Below are 22,615 nucleotides of genomic sequence, written 5' to 3' on the forward strand. Positions count from 1 at the left end.
ATCCTCGACAGCACACTATCTTTCCAATCTCACATCAGTAACATTACCAGGTCAGCTTACTTCCAGCTACGCAATATTAATCGCCTTCGTCCATCCCTCACTCCAACCTCTGCTATTTTAGTTCACGCACTGGTCACTTCCCGCATCACTTCCCAGCTCCCGCATCAACTTTAAGATTCTACTCCTGACCTTCAAGGCCATCCATAACCTAGCCCCTCCGTACCTTTCTGACCTCCTTCACATCAGCACCCCCTCTCGCACTCTCAGATCTTCCTCCTCCCTCCACCTCACTGTTCCACCTGCCCGCTTGATCACCATGGGCTCCAGAGCCTTCAGTCGCTCTGCTCCTAGACTTTGGAACTCCCTCCCTCCAGACATCCGTAATATTAACTCTCTCCATTTTTAAATCCCGTCTCAAAACCCATCTTTTTAAACTGGCATATTCTGACTGATTTCTTTTAAGCCAACCTATACTGTTTCATTCATTGTTTTAACGTAATACTAACTTGTGTAACGTGTATATTTTGTAGACTCATTTATTTTCTTGTTTTAACCTTGTCTTGTAAGGTGATCTTGAGTGCTTTGAAAGGCGCCTATAAATAAAATGCATTATTGTTATTATTATTATTGAAGTGAGGTTTCAGTGTGAGAGAGAGAGAGAGGGGAGGGTCAGGCAGTGGTGAGCAAGCGAGGTAGAAGCAGCGGCCGCTGATCTGAATCATCAATCACCCATTTAAATGACTTGGACTGATAGGAAATTTCACATAAAATTGAACCTGTTCCGAAAAAACATAACGACAAACCACGGCAATTTCAGCATCAGTGTGTAGACATGATTAGAGCAACATGAAATGGACTCATTGTGCAAAGGCCTTAACACTCTGCATGCTGACCTGTATCCCTCTGTGACCTACTGAGACACCTGCAGCAGCCTCTCAGTGTGTCAGCACGGAGACCAATGCACTTTCACTAATACGGTGTCGAGGTCAGTGAGAGAGTCCACTGGCAACAAGATTTTTTGATAGGTTAAATAACCTCCTTGATTGTCCATGTTTGCAAACTGGTAAAGGTCTATGCATCTGTCTCTGTCCGTGCGCTGAATTGCAGACTCATGGTCATCATTTCAGTCTGTCAAACTGACGGGTCCCAAGGTCTGGTCCCAAGGTATTACTAGTCCTGTGTGAATATTGCATTTGAGTGGATTCAAATGTCCAAAAATGGATTAACATACCTTCATTCTACTGTGCAGACCTTTACTAAAAATCAGGCAACAAACCTTCTGTTTGATGTGTTTTTTGTGCACTGTCTCCACCTTCCTAGGTACAATGCAGCTGCAAGCTGTGTGATGATCCTGGTTTGCTAGCTGCACTGCTAACATGAGCTAGCTCTCAGTGTCAGTAATGTCCAGTCCACCTGTATCCAACATACTAATATACTGCCTGTACTGTCGGTGGAGCAGCAACATGCTCAGCAGATCAAATGTTCACTGAAGATAGGTCAAAGAATGCGCTTTGAAATATATGATCTCCTGGATAAGGGGAAGCTGGACCTGAAAAACTTGAGGATGCATGTTTTGCATGTTGAAAGTGAAGTACTTCAGGAATGATTCAAATGCCCAAGCTCAATTACACTCAGCTAAGTGGAATTATAAAACAAGTAAAACAGCAGTCAACATCTGCTGATCAGTGTATACAGAATCACTGATGCATTCAAAAAATCAATTTGGAAATGACAGTAAAAAAACATGATCCATTATTTGCACAATTTCAAAAGACCTGCTTTCCTACTGCATTGTCAATGAAGTTTTGGCATCATTTTTTTGACATGTTTCTGTGAAATGCGCTTAAGCCACAATTTGTATTCAATACCAACTTTTTTTGCAAGGCATGCATAGATTAATGTAATTTTTGTTGCAGGTTTTTCCTGTGGATTTACATTGTTGCAATCAGCTGTGAAAAACAGTACAAATATAACTGCTGCATTATATTTTTAATGTAAAACAATAATTTGCAGCCTCTTAATGCACAGTAAAATTGAGTTAATCCTGAAATGAGAACCAAATTGTAACAATAGGGAATTAGTGAGTAATTGGGAATTGGTTTGACTCAGAATTCAATATTGAATCGATTCAAAGTAAACACAAGATACTTGCACCCTAGTGAAAGGTTAAACACTTAGTGAAGAAATCCCTAAACCCAGTTAAGCCCTTAATATTGGCTTCCACAAATCAGCTGTGCAGATCGATGGGCAGCCAAAAGCCAGCCCTTTGCCAAGGTTGTCAAGGGGGAATCCCTGCTGCCAGTTTTTCCATCAGTTAGTCCCACAACACCTCCAGAGAGCTGAACAGTGATCTCTAGTGTCTCAGAGCCCCCCCCCCCCCCATGCCAGCTCTCACTGTCAAACATGCCAACAGGGACTTATCTTGCCTTTCTTACCACATGGCCATCACAGCTGAAACAGCATTGCCACCTTCAGCAGATCCAGTATCCACATATGCAAACTCCAGGTAGTGACAGTGCTGATACTACCTACTGTGGCTCATGATTTATAACTGCTACTACAGAAAAAGAACTATTCCAGGCACTTACATTATACATGAAAGTACAAAGAGAACACAAAGAACAAAGAAAGTTGGAGGAAAGTGTGAAGAGAGAGCCTTGAAAGAAGACAAGGAAAGAAGAGCTAGGGTGGTGCCCTGAGTTGCTCTACCTCCCCCTACTAACTCATTTTTAGGACAGAAAAGAGAAGAACAGAATGGATCAAGTTAAGAAATTGAAATTAAGTCAAAACCTGAGACACTGAAAGAATTACTCCCCTTCATTGTAAGAGTGGTTTAGGTTGTACCTGGGAGGCCCAGGGCTGAAGACCTTGCAAGCTCAGGTATTAAGGCATCTCTTGGTGAAGGTGATGATGTATCCTGACATTCTCCTGAATGTTATTATTAGAATAAACCTGTCAGTGTTTAGTTTCCAGATTAATGGAACACATTTCCCAATGCGAATGATCCCGAGAATTTCCATCAACACGGCCTGAGAAAAAAAGGCGAACATCTTTATTACAGTTCGTCCTTATTGAATGTGTGTGGAGGTGGAGGTGTGTGCAGACTAATCATTGTTTCGTTCATCCTGTGAAATGCCACCTGTTCAGGGCTCAGTGTAATTATGAAAATGAAAGCGTAAATGTCACAATGGGATGATCAGACTGTAAATTGGTCCCTGAACAAAAGGGTTTCCAGGCAACAAGATTGTTCAAGGCCAAACCGAATGCGAATGTGATTTAAAAATAAATCAACAAGTGTATTTCATTAGTTGTCATCCTTTCAGTAAATATCAGACTGCTAGAAAGACATTTGTCTCTAGGTATTGGAAGTATCTAATAGAATTACACAGTCAAAGTTTTGGAGCCCAGCTGTGATAGTCCTACCCTGGTGTTCCTTTTATTCTTCAATTAGGTCCAGCCAAGCAGTTTTAATTGGTGCACTGAAGCTAAAATAAGACTTGCTGGTCTGCATTGTTGATTTTGGTCCCATACAGGGAGACACTTGTTGGAACCTCAGAGGCAGTTGCATGCTGCTGATTAATTACGGAAAAATTTTATAATGTCACAGCTGGGGATGTCCAGTGATAAGGTCAGGAAGCTTCAGTTTCAAATTGTCCCACAGATGTGGGACATATAAGAAGCAGAAGGGGACTAAGGGGCACCGTTCACACAAGGAGTCCAATTAATTTGGAGATGGAGCAGGAGCAACAAAAATACTACAAGGGGATATTTCCTCTTAAGTGGAGAGGCAGTGGAAGAGTCAGCAGTCTCTGAACTGTGATAAGGCAGGTCGATCCCAACCCCTGCAGTCATAATGTTGTAGTGGTCATACTAAGGATGATAAATATTAGCAGGTTATCTAATTAGTTGGCCTTTGGTAGTTGGTACCAGGATTATTTGTAGGTTGAACTAATTATTCAAGTCAGGCCTACATTCTCAGCCAGACGCTCTGTCTACAATGTAACAGCTGTCTGCCACTAGTAGCCACTGTAGCTACAGTTAATGGTGACTGTCCTTCTGCCATTTTGATCTACCACTTGGATGTAAACAGAACACACTGAGTTGATAGTATCAATGGAATCAATGGGCTCTGCAGGGTTTGGTAGTATGTGATTTAGAAATTGGGGATAAAGTAGGTAGTCCGGTTATATTTGCATTTATGCATATAGAAATCAACCTGCATGGATAGCCACATATCATTTGTTCCTTCATTAGACAAATAGTGCTTATTTGGACCTTTGTGGAATGATGGAGGTCTGTGCTCTCCGAGGCTTTTCTAGTTTTTATATATATTGTGTGCGTGTGTTTTTTTTTTTTTTTTTTTTTTTTAATATTAATTAGTAGGGATGATCTTTTGTCCTCTACCAGAGGCACACCATGCATTAAGGGTTATTGTTTGAAGGTTTACAATTTATGTTTTATTTCAGGTGTGTCATACAGCCAAGCAGATTTCATCTGACCTGCAAGGTGTTTTGGGGTGACACAGTACATTTTGAAAAGTAGTTACATGGTATTTTCATTAATTTTAAAAATTGAGCATAGTTGGAGTAAAATATCTGCCCAAATATTAGTCATATGTTGCTGACATTGCTAAAATTGGCATGTCAAATTAAGCCAAACTGGTACCCAAAGAACCGGCTTCTTTTGCTGAGCCGAGGCAAATGAACCAGATTACTTAAAAGAGCCGGAATTGCCATCACTAGAAATCGGTAGCCCGTGCATGACATGCTTTCCGGCAGCGAAGAAGAACTAATTTCCGGTTTATAGTGCTAACTTTTAGCATTGCTAAACAACGCAAAATGTAAAGCTAAACTAAACAGTATCAGATCGGTGCATAAAGTTGTTTACTCGCCAATACCAATACCAAGCAGTATTGTACGTATCTCCCATACTGGTGTTGGAATCTGAAATATTCTATCAGTGAAAATTTGTCAATACAGGTTTTCATAATTTCTTAACTAGATTGTTTCATTGTCCAGACTTTGTTGTACCTGCTTTAGTCTTCCCCTCTTTCCTTTTTAGAGGAAGGCAGTTAACTCAGAAGGATTTTGCTTATGTGGGAGGAGAGGAAAGAGGATATGTTGAGATACTTTTGTGCAGGATGGAGGATGTTAAAATATGGTTTGGCCTGAAGCCAGAACAAGGCATTTGTCTGGATGTCACACACAAGGGAGACAGCGTCTCCTCTGCAGCCCAGCCTCTGCACATCCTCGCTGCGGTTTATCAGAACATTGTGTTCACTTGCACAGGGATGCCCTGCTGAATTTGGGTCTGAGTCTCAGTGTGATAAATCCTACAGGCAATGTCAGAAGTATGTAGCTCAAACTAGAGACAGTAGAAAAAAAAGTAAAAGAGATACAGCACACAATAAGGTGAATGTTAGCCTCATGTTGAAGGTTTTCTTAGAAAATAATTGATTTTAACAAGAAATTATATCTGCATGCCATGAACTATAACCTGTAATTTCTTTGCCTCGTATCTATATGGCTGATGAAGCGTGAGTTTGCATGAACGAGTGTCTGAACATTTCCTGCTGTACTGTCAGCAAAACAGCCTGTTTGCCTGTAGACTTGATGTATTGATCTTGGCTTATATCATGCAGAGTCACTGGCCCCCCTTGCGTGATGTATATGTGTGTACGTGTCAGTTCCACCTCAGCTTTCAGCCTACGGGTATTTTTACAGACTTCTATTTGACCCTGCTAAGCCCTCTTTTTGTTCACCAACACTTTCCCTCATTTAAACAGAAAAATGTCTTCAACATTTGACTTGTGTTAGAAGTAACTGTGTTTGCTGAGTAACAAATCTTCACTAAGAGGTGATAAAAAAATGGCTTTGACACTGCTCTGCCCATCACAAATAGAAATACATAAACACACAGGCTTTAATGGGAAGAATAACACAACAAATGTAAAATGACCACATACATTTCTACTGAACAATTTCTAGAGAAAAAGACAAAGAGAGTGTAGAAATCAAGGCGTTTTGTAGTTTGTTGCCTGATTTATTCAGGATTGGCTGTAAATCTTGACTGCATCATGATACTCAGAGACTTAAGCCCATTTTACAAAAGATGTTAGAGGTGGGAAGGTTGTGTTTTCATTCTATCCCTGTGGCACTCTGGAGTTAATCTATTGCATTACACAAAATCACTAAAAGTTGGCAAATGATGGTACAGTTCATTTTAGCAACTAACTATAGGAGCGTAATGATTCCTTGCAATGCAGTTAGAAATGACTACAAATACGGATGAGTTCAATCATGGACAGAAATACATTTTACAGTGTCTTTTTCTATCTAGCATGTAACAGCCAGTTGTAACAGTAACCAAATGTTACAAAGGAATTTATTAGATCTTATATTAGGTGGCAAAAAGTTCAGAGCATCCAGTAAGTTTTATCTGCCTCACCCCAAAAACAGCCTGCAACTGTGTTTATTTAAAGATAATTTACCTATTTGTGCTTTACTGTACATGCATTTATTGGATTTAGGTTTGCATTTATCATATTTGTTTTAAAAATCATGTTTTATTTTAAACAGAAGTTTCAAAAAGGTCTTTTTTTAAGGCATTATTGTCATTTTTGTTATAAACAAAAACACTGTTGTATTAGTAACTAAACAGAGATGCACTTAAAAACCAGGGCAGATGGCCAATACTGATGTTTGAAATAACAATTTAACCAAAGGCAGCCTCTGATGCAGGTTTTTTTCCATTTCTTTTTTTGGTGTAAGACTCTCTCAATGCCTCATTTCCCCTCAATTTTCAATTACCTCAGTTTTCTCCCATGTTTGACTGTTGAAACAGGTCACCTTCTCAGCTCAGTAATAAATCTCTTCTCTAAATTTGCCTAGGTGTACAAAATGCCACCATCAATTTGATGCAGCACAACAGATAAACATCTGTTGCTTATATCAGTTCATGCCCACATTATTAGCCAATGGCCAATGTTTGTCAAAGGGCCAATATTGGCCGATACTGATGTTAAACTGATGCATCTGTGCATTCCCTGTCAGTAACTACACAACTTAAAACTGCAAAATATGTACTGTATTTATGAATGGAAATAAGGAGACCAAAAGATTAGGTTTGAAGTAAAACATTCATATACATTCATAAATTGATTTCAATTAAAAAAATGAGAACTTCCTGATTTAAAAAACCCCAATGAAATAATATTATGAACCTAGTATTGTGATACATATTGTGTGCAGAGTGTGTGTTGTTGCCTTGAAATCAGAACTTATAAAGATATTTTTAAAGATTTATGTGTAAGAGATGCTTAAATAAACAAATGTTGTCCTCTGTGGAGAAATTTGCTAAAGAAACGTATTACATTTGACTGAAAACAAAGTCAAGTTCCGAGAAATCTAAAGTCCTCTTTGCAGGTTAATATATTCTCTCTGTGTCATCTTGCCTTTATCTCATCCGTAGTTATTTGCGTGTTTGTTTTCAGGAGCTGTTGGGTGTGTTTTGCCACAGACGAGGACGATCGCACAGCCGAGTGGGTGCGTCCGTGTCGCTGCCGTGGCTCCACTAAGTGGGTCCATCAGGCCTGTCTTCAACGCTGGGTTGACGAGAAGCAGCGAGGCAACAGCACGGCACGCGTGGCCTGCCCACAATGCAATGCAGAGTACCTCATCGTCTTCCCCAAACTCGGTGGGTTTCATCAAACAAATGATAGAGTGATATATTTAAATCTACACCAACATTTACTAGCTCAGCATTAAGTTTTGTTTCAGTGCTGATATGCTTCATCACAGAGCAGTGTACAGAAATACCAAAGTGCTTGTACCCTCTATAGCTGACATATGGCTTACTGTGTTTGTATTTGAGCTGCAATTTAATTGCTGCTTTATTATACCATGATTCCGAATCAATCAATTTTTCAGGTCAGTCTGAAGACTGTACAAGCAGGGAAGATTTCAGATGCTTTTTTTGTCTGGCGTAGCCTTTTCTGTTGCATGTCATTGTGTTGAAAGAATGTCAATGAAGACAAGACTGAAAAAGTTCAGCTATGAGTATGACTACAAACTCCCTGGCAATTCATTATTGAATTGTAGGTGTTACTTGCTTTTATTCTACAGATTTTAACATAAAAATTAAAGTTGAAGTTCTTAAGATACTTAATTTCATCCTCAAATATCTCCTACAATGTTTATTAGTTCATTGAACAATGGGAAGATTGTACTCCTGTGTCATCAGTAGTAGGCGTCAGGATTTGACAACCAGGAAAAAATATAATGAACCAAATAAACACCCCCTATTTTTTTTCTGCATTCATCCTGACTGTGTCTTTGACTGGAATTTCTTACCTGACTCATTTGGGTCCTCTTTAAGCGTGTCATGAATACGAAAAACTTGTAAAAAAAAAAAAGAGATATGAATAAATAAATCCTGGCTTCTCTTGTACTATATATCACTAGAATCTAGGACTTGATGAAAGGTTCCAAGTAGGGGTGTGACGAGATCAAAATGCCTGATTTGACGGTCTGATTCGAGGAGCATTAAAAACATTTGTGTCAGAGTTAGACAAGACAAACTGTGTGTAAGCATTGATAGCATATTCAGTACAAGAGGAGTTAGTTTAAACATTTCTGAATGGACCTAAATGCTTTGCAAATATGACTTTCAGTTGTATAAGGGACATATTATCCACCCATGTATTTTTTTTCCAAAATGGAAAAAAAGTGTAAAATCTCATCTTGTCTCGTCTCATGAGATAAGAGTCTCATCACACCCCTTTTTTCCAATCCTTTACTCTTTATTAAATTTGCTGCACTGTAAAACTGACCTGACAGCAATCATTTCCCACCATTTGGTGATGCATAAGCAGCATCACAGGGAAAGTTTCCATGTCAGCAGGCTGTAGCCGCTCCTTTTTGATCATGCTGTAATAGCTGCTGCCTGTAACTGTACCCAAAGCTCTGAGAGCTGTTAAGTTAGTGCATGTTTATTTACCACGAAGCAGCAGAGGTTCTGAGGTGATCTGGGTAAACATTTCCTCTTAGCCTGACGAAGAACAGAAGGGGGCTCACTTGTTATTCGACCTGTTTAGAGACTGATTTACCAGCTGCAGGTTAGAGAAACAACTGCACAAATTATCCTGACACATCAGAGTGACAAGGACTTTACTGCTTCTTAAGCATCAGACACGCAAGTGCTCAGATATAAGTTTCAGCTCTGACTGTCTTTATGTCTGTCTATGAAATGATTCAAGGTTTGGCAAAAGCAGTCCGTGTTGACCAGTACATGTAAATGTCCAGCCTGGGGCCATAGAAGTTAAACTAGTTCACACCAGTTGTCTGGTTGCTCATCAGTCTTCAGGCTGCTGCTGGGTTGACCTCAAAGAAAGAAAAGTTGAAATTTGAGACAGTATCTGGCCCTAAGACAATGTCAGTGTGCATGAAGCCTGGCCCAGCTGGTAAACAGGTTCAGGTGTATTTATAGTATCTAGGGCTATGCTGAATACTTGCACTGTGTTGGTTGCTGGATGTGTGTCTGTCTGTTTGCCTCTCAGGCTCTTTTTTTGTATTTAAGTTCTTCATAAGCTGAACCTTGTACTTGCCTTTACCCACAAAACTTCTGCATTCTACTGCTACTAGTGAGTTCAATGGTTGTTCCAAACTACTGAGGAGACAATGATAGAGGGTGATGAAGAAGACATGTTACCAGTCTCATTTTAAGAAAGAGGTCATGGTTTATTTGTGATTCTTTACCCACAGTCCTACAGTATCAAAGCAACATCTCTGACTGATCGAGTCCACCTTTTCTACAAAACTTCATGTTCTCCTGCTACTAGGGAATAAAATGTTATTTTTTCAACAAAAGAAAATTAAAACAGTAAATGAAGATGTATTATGGTCATGTGCGAGACATAAGCTTTTTTGTTATTCACCTCGCTTTTAAAAAAACATGCTTTATCTGCGATATCGGGTAAAAGTACTGCTTCCATTCTTTGGGTAAAAGCGTCCAAAGAATGAACGCAACATTTCTGATTGATGGAGCCCACTGGAGCACCTGTGAATTTCGGCTATTGGCCCCAACTGGTGAATTTAACAGTCATGAAAAAAGTTTGCAGTATGTTGAGCTCTGTGATGATGAAAAGCAAAATTTGTCTTTTTATACTAATAATGTCAATACTGATTTATGACTGATTGTGAGGGTTTTGTCAGTTGAAACAGTGGTTGTTTAAATGTGCAGTTAATAGCAGTAGATTGTGTAACTTGATTAATTTTTCTTTTTCAAGTCCATCAAATATTGCATCAAAAACAGAGGACACAATGTCCAGGTGCTGTTGATGTCTGTTAACACCTGCTCAGCCTCTCGTACTGCTGGGGTGTTGGCTTTTCCCTTAGAGTAGCTTTAACAGGATGTTTTTGGAGCTGTGGCCATGTGTTTGTGAAGGATTGCAGCGTGAAGGCCTCCTTCTTGTGATATGTGGTCGTCAAAGAGTCCATTTTTGTAGACGCGGGCGGTGTATTTTCTTTCCCTTCATTACTAATAAATCATAACTGACTAAGATAAACAGTTGATGGGTTTCCAAAGGTGACAGAAAACATGCAAAGAGATATCTGTCAAATCAGTTCCTGCAAGTCCACAGAGTAAAAAGCTGAATTTAGAAATAGGGTTGTCAAAATAAAAGCTTAATTTAAATGCATTATTAACGACAAAAACCCACGTGAATTTACTTGAGGTTAATTGCACTTTGACATCATGTCTTATACGACTATTTTATGGGCGTTTTGTACCTATATTTAGACAAACAGCTGATGAGTGACAGAAAATACAGGGCGAGAGAACAGGCGGAAGACATGCACCAAACAGTGACCATGAAGTCAGTCCTGTTACTAGTTCATTGAGGACTACAGCTTCTGTTTATGGGCACCTGCTCTACCAACTGAGTTAAACCAGTGACACTCACATGGCATTTAAAGCTTAATGAAAAGACATGCCAAACCATCTGGGAGATCAGAAACCATTTGGGATTTATAAAAGACCGTCTTCCCTTGAATAATTATTAAAAACGTGGAGATGGACAACTCAAACACATGAGTTTGTCCAACTGATCACTTATTATGATGTATAAAAAAATCTCCTATGTGATTCAGCAGTAGAGTCTAGAAGATGGCAGCATTAAAGACCAAACAATTTATTTGTTTGTCACTTGTATCGGGGATTATGTATCATCCAGATGGTTCATCACCATCATTTATGTTTTAGCAGTTCTGAAAAGTTTGAGAAAAGTGTTTCCATATCATGTTTTTGCCTCTTTTGGTATGTAGTTAGGAAAAAATTCTCTGGATGTCCCATCCTTTGTATACATATGCTATGTGTTGTAGGTAAAGAATAACTTCCATACGCTACGTAACCATCCATGTGAAGAGAAGGCCAAACATGTGCAGTGGAAACAGAGGCAAAAACATACTTTACAAGTTACCAAGCAGCGTAAGATAATATTAACATAAGTACTTCACTATCTTATTTGATAATATTCCACGCTCATGTCCCAAATGAAGCCAAAAAGACAGCAAGTACTTTGTAGAATTTTTAACAAACACGTTTGTCAGCCAGCCTAAGCAGTCATATGCTCTGGCTTTGGGACAAGTTATGAATTGAGTCCTTGTGTGGCACAGTAACTTTAAAGTCACGATTAAAACACTTAACAACAGTGCTTTTTTCTCAGTCAGAGAGAGTGAAATGTGCTACCCTCCTGCTCATCAGCTCCTGTCACCCACTTCAGACTTCGTTCTTTTGACGTCATGCTTTAACGCTAAAGTGGTTAGGACATGAGCAGTGAGGTGTTGTGAAGCATGAGTCAGTGGTTTATTTTGAAAGGGAGCTTCCTCTCGTTGGTGGCAGATCTGTGGAAGGATGGTGCCCGCAGGGATTAGATGGTTTCAACAGGAAGAACTTCTTCATGGTTTTAAGAACAGTTCAACAGATGAGTTTTTCTCATGTTTACACTGTGAGAACTGGAAATAATTATAGTTCTTAGAACAACATCTGAAGGGATTTATATTCAAGTGTGACAGTTATGAGCTTTTCACTTTTATTATGGTAACTGACTGGGCATATTTGAGCTGAACTGAAAATGTATTTTTATTCTCATAGTGCGTAGTAAGTTGGCAAAATAACTTTTCAAAAGTACTTAGAAGGCTCCTGTCTTTTCTCTTTCAAGCCAAGGTAGTCACATATGTATTAAGAATAATACAATGTTAGGATATCATTTACAGACTTTTTTATCCTAAGTGACATACATCTGAAACATGTAAAGGTTTTTATGGTGTTAAGGACCTTGACCAAGGGTCCTAACTGGAAATGATTGTGCCCAGGCCAGATTTAACCCCCCAGCCTCCTGTACTACAGCCGCTGAGCTATCCAGCCCAAATATTCAAAGTTTTATTTTTTTTCTTTTTATGCCTTTATTCATAAAGACAGACGAGTTGATGGAGTTGGACACAGGGCTGAGAAAGTAGGGAATGACATGCAGCAAGGCTGCAGGATGGATGTGAACTCAGGCTACCTGCTTAAGTTTTGGGGCCAGACTTGACGCTTTGGTCATCTCTGCCCCAAAAATTAATTAAACATTAACCAATGGGGGAAGTATGGGTAACTCAAGTTTGCATAAATGACAAAAAATGATAGATTTGACAGTTTGTCTCTGTAGTTTGTTGAAAGCAGCAATATGACTAAAATAAACACTTACAGATTAATTTACCAACAGAATCCTGACTACGAAGGACTTGAAGCCACTAAATCTTTCACTGTCTAAACATTTCTTTAGAGTAAACAGTGCTGACGGGGGACAGAAGGAAGATTTTTTTTTAACTGAAATTTCAACAAAGAAGAAAAACAGGACTGAAGTCTTGAAGACAGCATGGGCAGAACATGCTGCAAAAAGAGTGAGAAAGAGGAGGAAGTAAAATTTAATTAGCTGTGGTTGTTGTGCCTCCCACTTAAGTCAACCCACCTCCTAATTGGCTGTCATTTTGTTAATGTGACAATCCACAGAATATGCTCGACTATCCTTGGGTTTCCCCCACACAACAGGATATTGGATTGCCAATACTGAATGATTTTAAGTCAGTGTAGCTCTGGCGTTCCTCCAAGCAGATTGAATCACTCTCAGCACACTTTGCACCACAGAAATAACTAAAAGAATAATCTTCAGAACCATCAAAAGTAAGGATTTGACCAAGTTTTGTCTTAAAGGGAGAATCTGGAGCAAAATCAGCCTGATTTTCTTGTATTTTTGTAATTTTTTGCAATGCTGCATTTTTGTAGTTGGTCTTTCTTTCTGCCCTTGTAGTCATTAGAAAACTGAATAAAGTTCAGCCATTTTTTCACTTTTTCCACCTTTGTTGTGTTCTCCTGCACTGTCCTGCTACATTTCTCAACACTGCCCCCATGATTACTGGTGGTACTGCAGTGTTTGGTCTGTATTTGTGACCTTTGAGACAAAGTGTAGAAATACAGACAAATGAATGCAGAGAACAGACAGAAAGGTCAGTGGCAAGTGGATATTTCTCTTAACTTGCAAGATTCAGTACAAAGACATAAGTTGTTTCCCAGTTTTTGTTTGTATCAAATAAAGGGAAATCAAAAAAGTAACATCAATTTCTTTTCTGTTTGTGTGACCCTGTACAGTTCTCGTGAAAAGGTGAATGTTACAGCACCAGTTATTCAATTATTATTTTCCTTTTTAATCCAAACACAAAAACTTGATTATAAGTAGTAAACAATTTTTTGTTTATCATCTCTTTTTGGAAAATGAGAAACGAAAGTGGGAAAACCAACAACAAAAGACATGAAATGTCCAACTGCCTTAAAGGACTAAGGACCCATTTCTTTGCTTTACTATTTTTAATGGCTTTTTTCCTAGATTTTGGATTATTCATTTAAAAATTAAAAAACCATCAACTGTGAATTAAACTGACCCAGTGAGCTCAGCCAGTATCCACGTTTTAAAATGTAAAGAAAAAATAAACCTTTAAGCTACAAATAAGTTTGACTTTTTTTACCTAACCTTTTACACCTGATTTCAATATCGCTATGTAAAACGAAATTCAGACAACTTGTGCTTTGTCAAGTTTCTTTGTTGATAATGACAATAATAATACTTTTTGTTGTACTTAGAAAAAGCTCATAGGTCAAATGATTTCTGCCCATCATGGTGTAAACACAGAAAGGACAGAACAAGCCCCCAAAGACAGATTAACCTGACTGGCTGGGGAGTAAAATCATGGCTGTGTTTTATGCAAAGACCTCGCCTAAGATGATCTTTATCCCCAGAGAAAAGTGTCTTCCTCGTAATCCCATTATCAAGTGTGAGACAGAGGTGATGAGGGAGCAGAGCAGAGAGGCTGGATGTGTCTGGGAGTGAAATTGGGTCACACTGGAGCAACTCATCAAACGAATGAGTGGAGTAACGCCGCCGCTCTGCTGATGAGTCCATGAAATCACAGCTGTCCCCCAGTGTTTCCCTCAGACTCAATCATCACATTCACACCTCGTCACAGCTCACGCCTGTGACGGTGACATTTCTATTGAACATGGCGTGAGTCAGACCGGATCCTGCAGAGCACCACATGCAAAAGATGATGTGGAGTTGCTCATTTTTGCATCTCTGGGGGTGCAAGATGTTTGACCTTGGTTAATGTGTGCAACTGAAAGTTAATAGGATTTATTACTTGGACTCCCCAGTTGTTCACATTGGGACTATTTTGTTCAGGTCAGATACAGAGCTCTATGACTTTGATGTAATTATTTGTTATATTTGACATAAATCCTTCAGTGAACTGCCTTAATATAAAACAGAACTGAAGTTTGAATCAAAGGCAGCATCCAACACTCACATTTATTATGTTTAATGTGTGATATGACAAAAATGAGGAGAAAAACCTGTCCTCGTTTCACCTGAGGTTATGTTTGTACTGTGTGAGGAGTTGAGTTCCTGGCTGCAGGATGTGCTGAGCGTCTGTGCACTTTAAAGTGAGCAGGAGGGGTGAAACACTTTGTTTTGTGCTGCATCACTGCTGCAGTCTCCTCCCTGTTTTTTATTATTGTTATAGATGATGAGATAAAAAACCTTCATGATTGGCCTTTTATACAGACAGCCAAGTTCTTCATGGGCATCGTGTTTAGTTTGAAACTTATCATCCTTATTAGTACACCAGCGGCTTGGCCCTCACTGTAATTAACATTAGTGGTCCCATTTTGTCATTATAACTGTTAAAGTTAATATTGAACTGATCAGTCTACTGTCATACTTTACTGGTTCATGCTTTTGCCATTATTGGAGCATTGTAGTCATAAATATGTTTTAACTGTTGTTCCTCTGTCTCTTTCCATCTCTCCTTTAGCGATAGTGTCTGCTCAGTCAGCAATACGGCTAAGCAGCCACCTTCACAAGCCAGCACCAGAAATACGTGATGGTTAACCTGCATACTAATATACACTTTATGGACAAAAGTATTTTGCCGTCTTACCATGACACCAACAGAGACTGTAATGACATCGTATTCAAATATATGTATTCTAATATAGAGTTGCCCCCCCCCTTGCAGCTATAATAGTTCCCTCTTCTTTGAAGGCCTTTAACAAGATTTTGGAGTGTTTCTGTGGGATTTTGTGCCAATTCATTCTGTAGAGCATTTATGAAGTCAGACACTGATGTTGGACAAGAAAGCACTCGATGAGGTTAAAGGGATTTTTCAGGATTTTTGAAGTTGGGTCGTATGAGTTACTTGGCTATAGTAGTGGCATTAACCTCCAGTGATTTCTGTGAAAGTTGCTCCTGTGGTTATTACGAGCTCAGAGAGATAATAGTGGCATAGTGGCTGTAAATGGGAACATTTTTATCTGTGTAGTTTAACAAGCTTTATGTAAAAATGGGACAAGAAAATATGTTGGCTCGCCTGTACGAGTTACCTGGTGGTGTAGGTGTGAAAAATGCGAACTCTCTCCTTCTCAAAACTTTCCAATGAAGTTTCTCTGGTCTCTCTTTCAGCCCGCTGACTCTCCATATGTATAAGTTGTTCTTCGGTGTACTCCAGTTCATACAAATATCTTCTCCTATCCACAGTAAGCTGCGCATCTCTCGAGTCGAAATTGCTCATCTTATCTTTGTTTAAGCTTGGTGTAGTGTTGGGCTATTTATCTCTGTGAGCAAAAGCAAAAGCTGCATCGTAAGTTAGTGCCTGACACAGAGGGTTTTTTTGTGGAGAAATGAATCGCTTTGCATGTTTGTGACACAGCGTACAGGCGCGCCAACATTTTTTCTTGGTCTCTTTTTATGTAAAACTTGTTAAACTAGGGTTTAAATTTATGATCAAGAAGACAATAAACATGCTTGCTTGGAATTAAAATAGGGGTGAAACCTGTTGGTTAAATTTCTGAGTTAAAGCAAAGTGTATGTAAATGAACAACTTTAACAAGTGACTTTAGTGCCAAGCTAGAACAAAAAGTAAAAAGATGACCCAATGTAAGCTGTGTTTCGATGTTTTATTAAGTCAGCCCTTCATTGTTTCAGTTCACATAAGACAGAGGGATACCAAAACAGACAACACTGCAGTCTACAGACATCAGAGTATCTATATGCTGGCTGTTTTCCCAGCAGCACCTGCTGCAGCCGCCCCGTCATGCTAATTTGGCCAGCAGTATAGCTGTGAGGACGCCGTGTCCTTGCTGATCCTTCTTCACTGACGCTCTGCCCACAGAGTAAACAAGCCAGCTGGAACTGTGAGCCAGCATGCATGCCCACTACTGACAAATTGCACTTTTCCCCTTTCTCCCTCACATCCCCCCTCCCCTCTTTTTAATTATCTTAATTATGGAATCTGCTGCCAGCGGCTGAAAGGGATTGCTCAGCTCTCTGTCCTGCCAGCGGCCATTAAGGGCAACCCAGTTCCCCCTGGCTGTGATGGCGTAATGCTTAGGCAGGGAGAAAGCGGAAGAGGTTCCAACCCTGTCATCAAAATATGCCAAATAAATGCACTCAGGCAGCTCAAGATCAATCTGTTCTGCTAACACAGGAGCAGTAAAAGTCCAGAGAGAGTTTCTGTGTTTACAGCTACTTTTGAAATAAAGTATTAAACCCTGCTTACTTTCTTCGGCTGTCTCTCTCCTGAAGGAGTTCAGAGAAAAGACCTTTAGCATGGACTGACCCCTGCTCTAAACTCACTGCCTTTATAGAGTCTGCTGCAGTAGTGGGTCTACAGCAAACAGTGGCTGAATTGTATACAAGTTGTGGAAAGTACGTCTGGGCTGCTTGTACAAACAGCGTAATAAAGTCTGACTTATGTCCTGACTGTAGAAACCTATAACCCAAATATAACTGAGTGAGTCTGAAAATGACTTATGAAAGCTTGCATGTTGATTGGCCAGGGACTAAGATGTCACAGGTTGCCTGATTAAAACACACCTACATTATACCTTGGGCTGGATAATAATAACTAGCTATCAAGATAGGATTGGCATTAAAATGCATGCCAGTGAAGGTGATATTCCTATAAAAAGAACTAGACCCGCAGGAAAAGCAATAACTTGCAGGTAGACTCCCTCATGCTGTTTAATTTTTAAACATGCATTTATTGACAACCAGTGATCATTAAGACATCAGCTCTGAATCAGGGAACAAACACAAAACATCAGCATCCTGACTGGGTACTCATAGCAAATGTTTGCTTTCCCTGTGTATTTTTAGACTAGTGCATTGTGGGTGGAGTTGTGGTAACTCATTTGTGATATGGATGTAAGAAACACAACTACTACTGCTCTATTTTGGACTTCTGATTTCATTGTAATTTTTCTTTTTTCGGTTTGGATTATGATTCAAATTTTGCGACCTTGATGCCTGGTTATACTTCTGCACTAAATCTGGACTGCCTACTGGTAATGCATGATCTGAATACTTACAGTTTTCACAAGATGAAGGTGACAAATATCCATGGAATTTCCTTTAAATGTCCCAACACAGGTTGGAGTCATATTTATCATCTTTAAATAGCTACAAACAGTGGCAAAATTGCTCTCACCGTCACTGTCACACATACTCATAAAATAAATAGCCAGCAAGCACATCTAGCCGCTAAATCAGCTGGAGGTCCATGGGTAGGCCTATTTCTTGGCTGTTTAATTCCTTTCTTATGAGGAAAACACACCAGAGATACATTCCAGTTGTTTTCACAGTGATTTAAGGCAGTGGTTCTCAAACCTTTTTTCTTAGGGCTGCCACTGCTTATATCAAAGAAAAACGAAGTCCCCCAGGACCCACTTGGAAAAGTACACATCAATTTGAACTGTTCTCATCAACAACATGACAACATAATAGACCTACATACACATGTTCGTGAAAATGATCTATGTATAAACTATCTATTACTATGATGCCATATTAGTACCACTCTTAAGAAATATAAAAAGTTCTGCTCATTTTCAAGAAAAAAAATCAAAATTGTAAAAACTAAGGAGAACAAATAAGGGGAAAAAATTAAATAAATGAGTCACTTTAGTTTCTTGTACATTTTTTGTCTTTAAAACATTGGAAATTTATGATTGTAAAACCCACAGTTTTTGAGTTTAAAATGTCAACATTAAGGACTTTATAAACTGGGATATTCCAATGTTATCTTGTAAATTTACAAATGTTCCAACTGTGAAATTCTGAGTTTGTTTTCTTTAAAATATAAGACTTCATAATTTTCATAATGTTTTAAAATCTTTTCATTGAAAATAAAATGACTTCTTGCCCGCCAGAGGGCACTTCAGAATGTGACGAGACATAAAAACTTTACTCTGCCTAAACTGCAGTTTTTATGCTAGTTCCTGGACCTGTTGCTACGTTTCCTTCTTGTTTATATCTGAGGAACCATGGCAACTTGCAAGACTTTTGTACTGAGGTTTGAGCAGATAAATACTGAGTAGCACTTGATTACTCTGCAAAGAAGAAAAGAGGAGAGACATCAGAAGAAAAGAGAGGAGACATCAGAGGATGGGGGAATTTTTTGCTCTTGTTCAACCATTGAGAGAGTGAAAGTCTGCAGTCATTCATCTTTCTCTAGAGTTCAAACAATCTGCCTTTAGACACCACTCAGAGACTGGCTGTCACCCGATACTACCTGATGGACCGTCACAGGGCATGTAGTCTGCATTAATTAAATGTTTACATATTTTATTGACGGACATGTCACCTTCCTACAAAGCTGCCTTACCAAATTTATGTCTGGAGACAGTTTTCCGTGATCATAAAGGGAATATTTCTTACAAGATGTCAACTTTATGGATGTCAGTGTGGACAGCTGAGCAAGTAGCCCCCTTTGTGGACATACATTTTCCACCTAAGGATATTGGACTGAATATCCTCTGACAATTCAGGTTTTTAAAAACATTTAAGAATATGAAATAAAAACAGATTGAGCTTCTTAAAAGAAAAGCTAATACTGGTTGAAGCTCAGCATCTGTTTCCATGGGAGAGAAACAGATTTTGAAGTAACACGTTCTGATAAATATATAGGTTTGTATTTTAAAAGCGTGTTGTGATCAGATTTCCTGCTGTATCCCCCTGCCTTTATTAAACATGCCCTTGCCCTAAATAGTGACTTAGAGATGTTTCTGCAGCTCTGCCAGCCTGTAACAAACTCCAGCACAGATGTCATGAATGTGAAGTGATGGGAGCTCTCTATGCTACAAGGTCGACCTGTTTTTATGGGCTGTGTGTCAGCCTTGTGGCGTAAATGAAAAGGATAATATATCCATCATTTTGCAACTGACACACCAGAGGGGAGCGCGTTCTTGAACCCAGCCCTGCTTTCAAAATGACCGATGACTCAGCACCGTTTTAACGCCACTTCACATATTTATTTCTCAACTAGATAAGACACGTGTCAAAATCACTGTTTTAAAAATAAGATTATAAATGTCAGGCTTCCCCAGAGATGAGCATGTTTCTTAGAAAGCTGTTCAAATGACCTTCAGCCACTTTATAAATACATGAGCCTGTGTTTCAGCTCTGATTAATAATCTGTCATCAGATGTACAGAGGGACAGGGTTGAAACAGTTTAAACAGACATGATCAGAGATTTTGTTGCTGTTTCTGGTGATTATGTTTACTTTTTAGAAGTAGTTTTAAAGACATTAATCATTTTAATATCTTTATAGTTTCATAGTCACCAGACTTTGTGAACTGATGAGGCTTCACAGATTATTTAAAACCTGACTGGATTGTAAAAAATCTTTTATATAGCAGAGATCAACAACAGCAGAAGTGGAATGAATGGATTAAGCACAATATTCATAGCATTTTAGTTAACTGGCTCAGCACTGCACCTGCAGAATACAACTACACTAAAACTAACACAGTACAGAAGAGTTTAAAAAAACAATGATTTCTCTGAAATGAGAAGTGATGCATGGCTACCAGTAAAGTAAGTTGTGGCCAGAGGGTAATGATGGAATAAGTCATGAAATAAATTCCTCGTGTTCATCATCAGAGACAGTTTGGCTGAAAACGTATTTATAGGGGTGTGATCAGATACTCAGCTCATGAGACAAGGCGAGATGTCGGGTTCACAAGAACAAGCAGAGGTGAGATTTTTACACCACACCAGAAGAGCAATTGTGTCTTGTACTAAATGCTAATTTATGGTCTATATATGCATGAAAATAGATCTGTGTGTTTTGAACGTTACAACTGTCATTGCTTTCATACTGATATGTGTCTATTATGTTGGAGTGGACATTGAAAAGCAAGTCCACTGGAGGTCATTGTCTCTCACCGAGCTACTTTGATGCTGCTTCATCCATCCCAGAGAGTGGAGTCAGAACGGCTGTACTCTGCTCAGCTGTGTTCTTGTATAGCTGTTGTGCCCAGAGCTGAGCTAACATCATTGATATGTTTGTATAATAATGGACTTATCATTTGTTTATATTTCCTCAGAAAACTTCATTAAGTACTTTCAAATGTTTCTGCTACTCTGGGTTGAACTGTTGGTCTTATTGCTGAACACTGCCCCATGATTGGCAGCAGTATTGCAACATTTAATCCGCGTCGGTAAGCTTCAAGAGAATTGATGAAAAACGGACGAAATGATTGCAGAGTATGGACAGAAAGGTTCGTCTGTTTCCGTATATGAGTGTTAAAAGTGACATCGGTGCACACCATCTACGTATATATTTTTATTCACATAAGATCGCTTTTTTCTAACAGTATTCTAGTTGACATCATCAGACTTCCTCCATACTCCTTGCGTACTTGCTGCAATATTAAACAGGAAAGAAAAAAGCTAAAACAATTTTATTATTAGGCATAATCACCCAGCCCTAACCTTTATGTATTTATTATAGACTGAATAGGCCTGTCTAGCAGCCCTGTCCATATGAGATGTGCTGTGTCAACCAGCTACACTGTGCCGAACTATCAATCAGCCAGGTCAGCCACATACCTAATTAAAAAAACTCTTGACTTGATAAAATCAAAACAAATAAGATATAAAAAATATTCACCTCTTGTATACTGTGAGAGGTCAGCTATTCAAACCAAATTTGTTTCTAATATTTTTAACTAATAGAACTTGAAACAGAATTTGTATTCACTGCTCCCCCATTGGCTATTCTAATCCTGTTTTTGCCTCTTTTACAGCTCTTAGGGTAGCACTGAGTAGGGTCACCTCATCCCCTCGTTGTGACTTTTCCACATTCATACTGAAGGCTGGGGCCGCATACTGGCATATTTAATTTGCATTGCTGATTTGCTACATACTTTGGCTTGTAATTTAACTGCATTCAATTGGATTTCAATCATATGTCTGGTGTTGTGATTTAGTATAACCTCACAATAGCCCTGATTGATTTCAATATCAATAACCTCAAATGATACTGAATTAGGGTTTTAAAGAAATGTGGAACTGGGTCCTTATGGAACTAGGTTTTGATCTCCATCTCTCCATCATGTAAGTACTGATCATGGCCAGAATAATTTAAAGATAGATTCTGTTGCTGCTTTGTGCTCTCATCTGTTTCTGCAGTTCATAGAGTCATTCTGCAGCACATGGACTCTCGGTGCCATGTGCTCTCCTCCCTGACTCCAGGACGGTTATTAATAGGATGAGGACGGGTCTGTCAGGTTGCCTTCCTGTAAATATTGCATGATTTCCCTGAGGTGGGTCCTGGGAGGAGGATGCAGCAGAGGTGATTTGAGACTGGGTGGTGCTCTGAGGGCTGGTTTGGACTTAAGGTTAATCCTTCCAGCATGCTTACTTGAGCACCAGTCTGGTTATTTTTGACCCAGGTGAGAGCCTCCTCCCTGTGTGTCAATAACCCCACAGCACAAGGTGTGCTCCAAACCTGACCTGCTTCTGTCTGACTCTCACATGACTGCATTGTTGTCATTTTTTCTTCCTGCTCAGCCTCATGTTTGTTTGGTTTGAGCTTCCTTGTGCCCTTAGTGTTTTTTTTTTTTTTTTTTTTTTTTTTTTTTTTTTTTTTTTTTTTTTAACTACATTTCTCTCTGAAACTTTGTGTTCAAAGGTCGCCCTACTGGTTTAACTTCTTCTCTTTAACTGGACTTTGACATTTATG

The 22,615-nt window shown here is 39.1% G+C and overlaps 1 protein-coding gene across 1 annotated transcript in view; it reads left to right on the forward strand.

The window, feature by feature from the left end:
• march5 (membrane-associated ring finger (C3HC4) 5) overlaps window positions 1–22,615 on the forward strand; it is a 47,906-nt gene that overhangs the window by 19,291 nt on the left and 6,000 nt on the right. The window contains exon 2 of the mRNA XM_041789491.1: window positions 7,493–7,695. Coding sequence (XP_041645425.1) covers window positions 7,493–7,695 — 203 coding nt within the window. The remainder of the gene's footprint in view (window positions 1–7,492; window positions 7,696–22,615) is intronic.

The sequence above is a fragment of the Cheilinus undulatus genome, linkage group 6 (assembly GCF_018320785.1).
Source record: "Cheilinus undulatus linkage group 6, ASM1832078v1, whole genome shotgun sequence".
Classification (NCBI taxonomy): domain Eukaryota; kingdom Metazoa; phylum Chordata; class Actinopteri; order Labriformes; family Labridae; genus Cheilinus; species Cheilinus undulatus.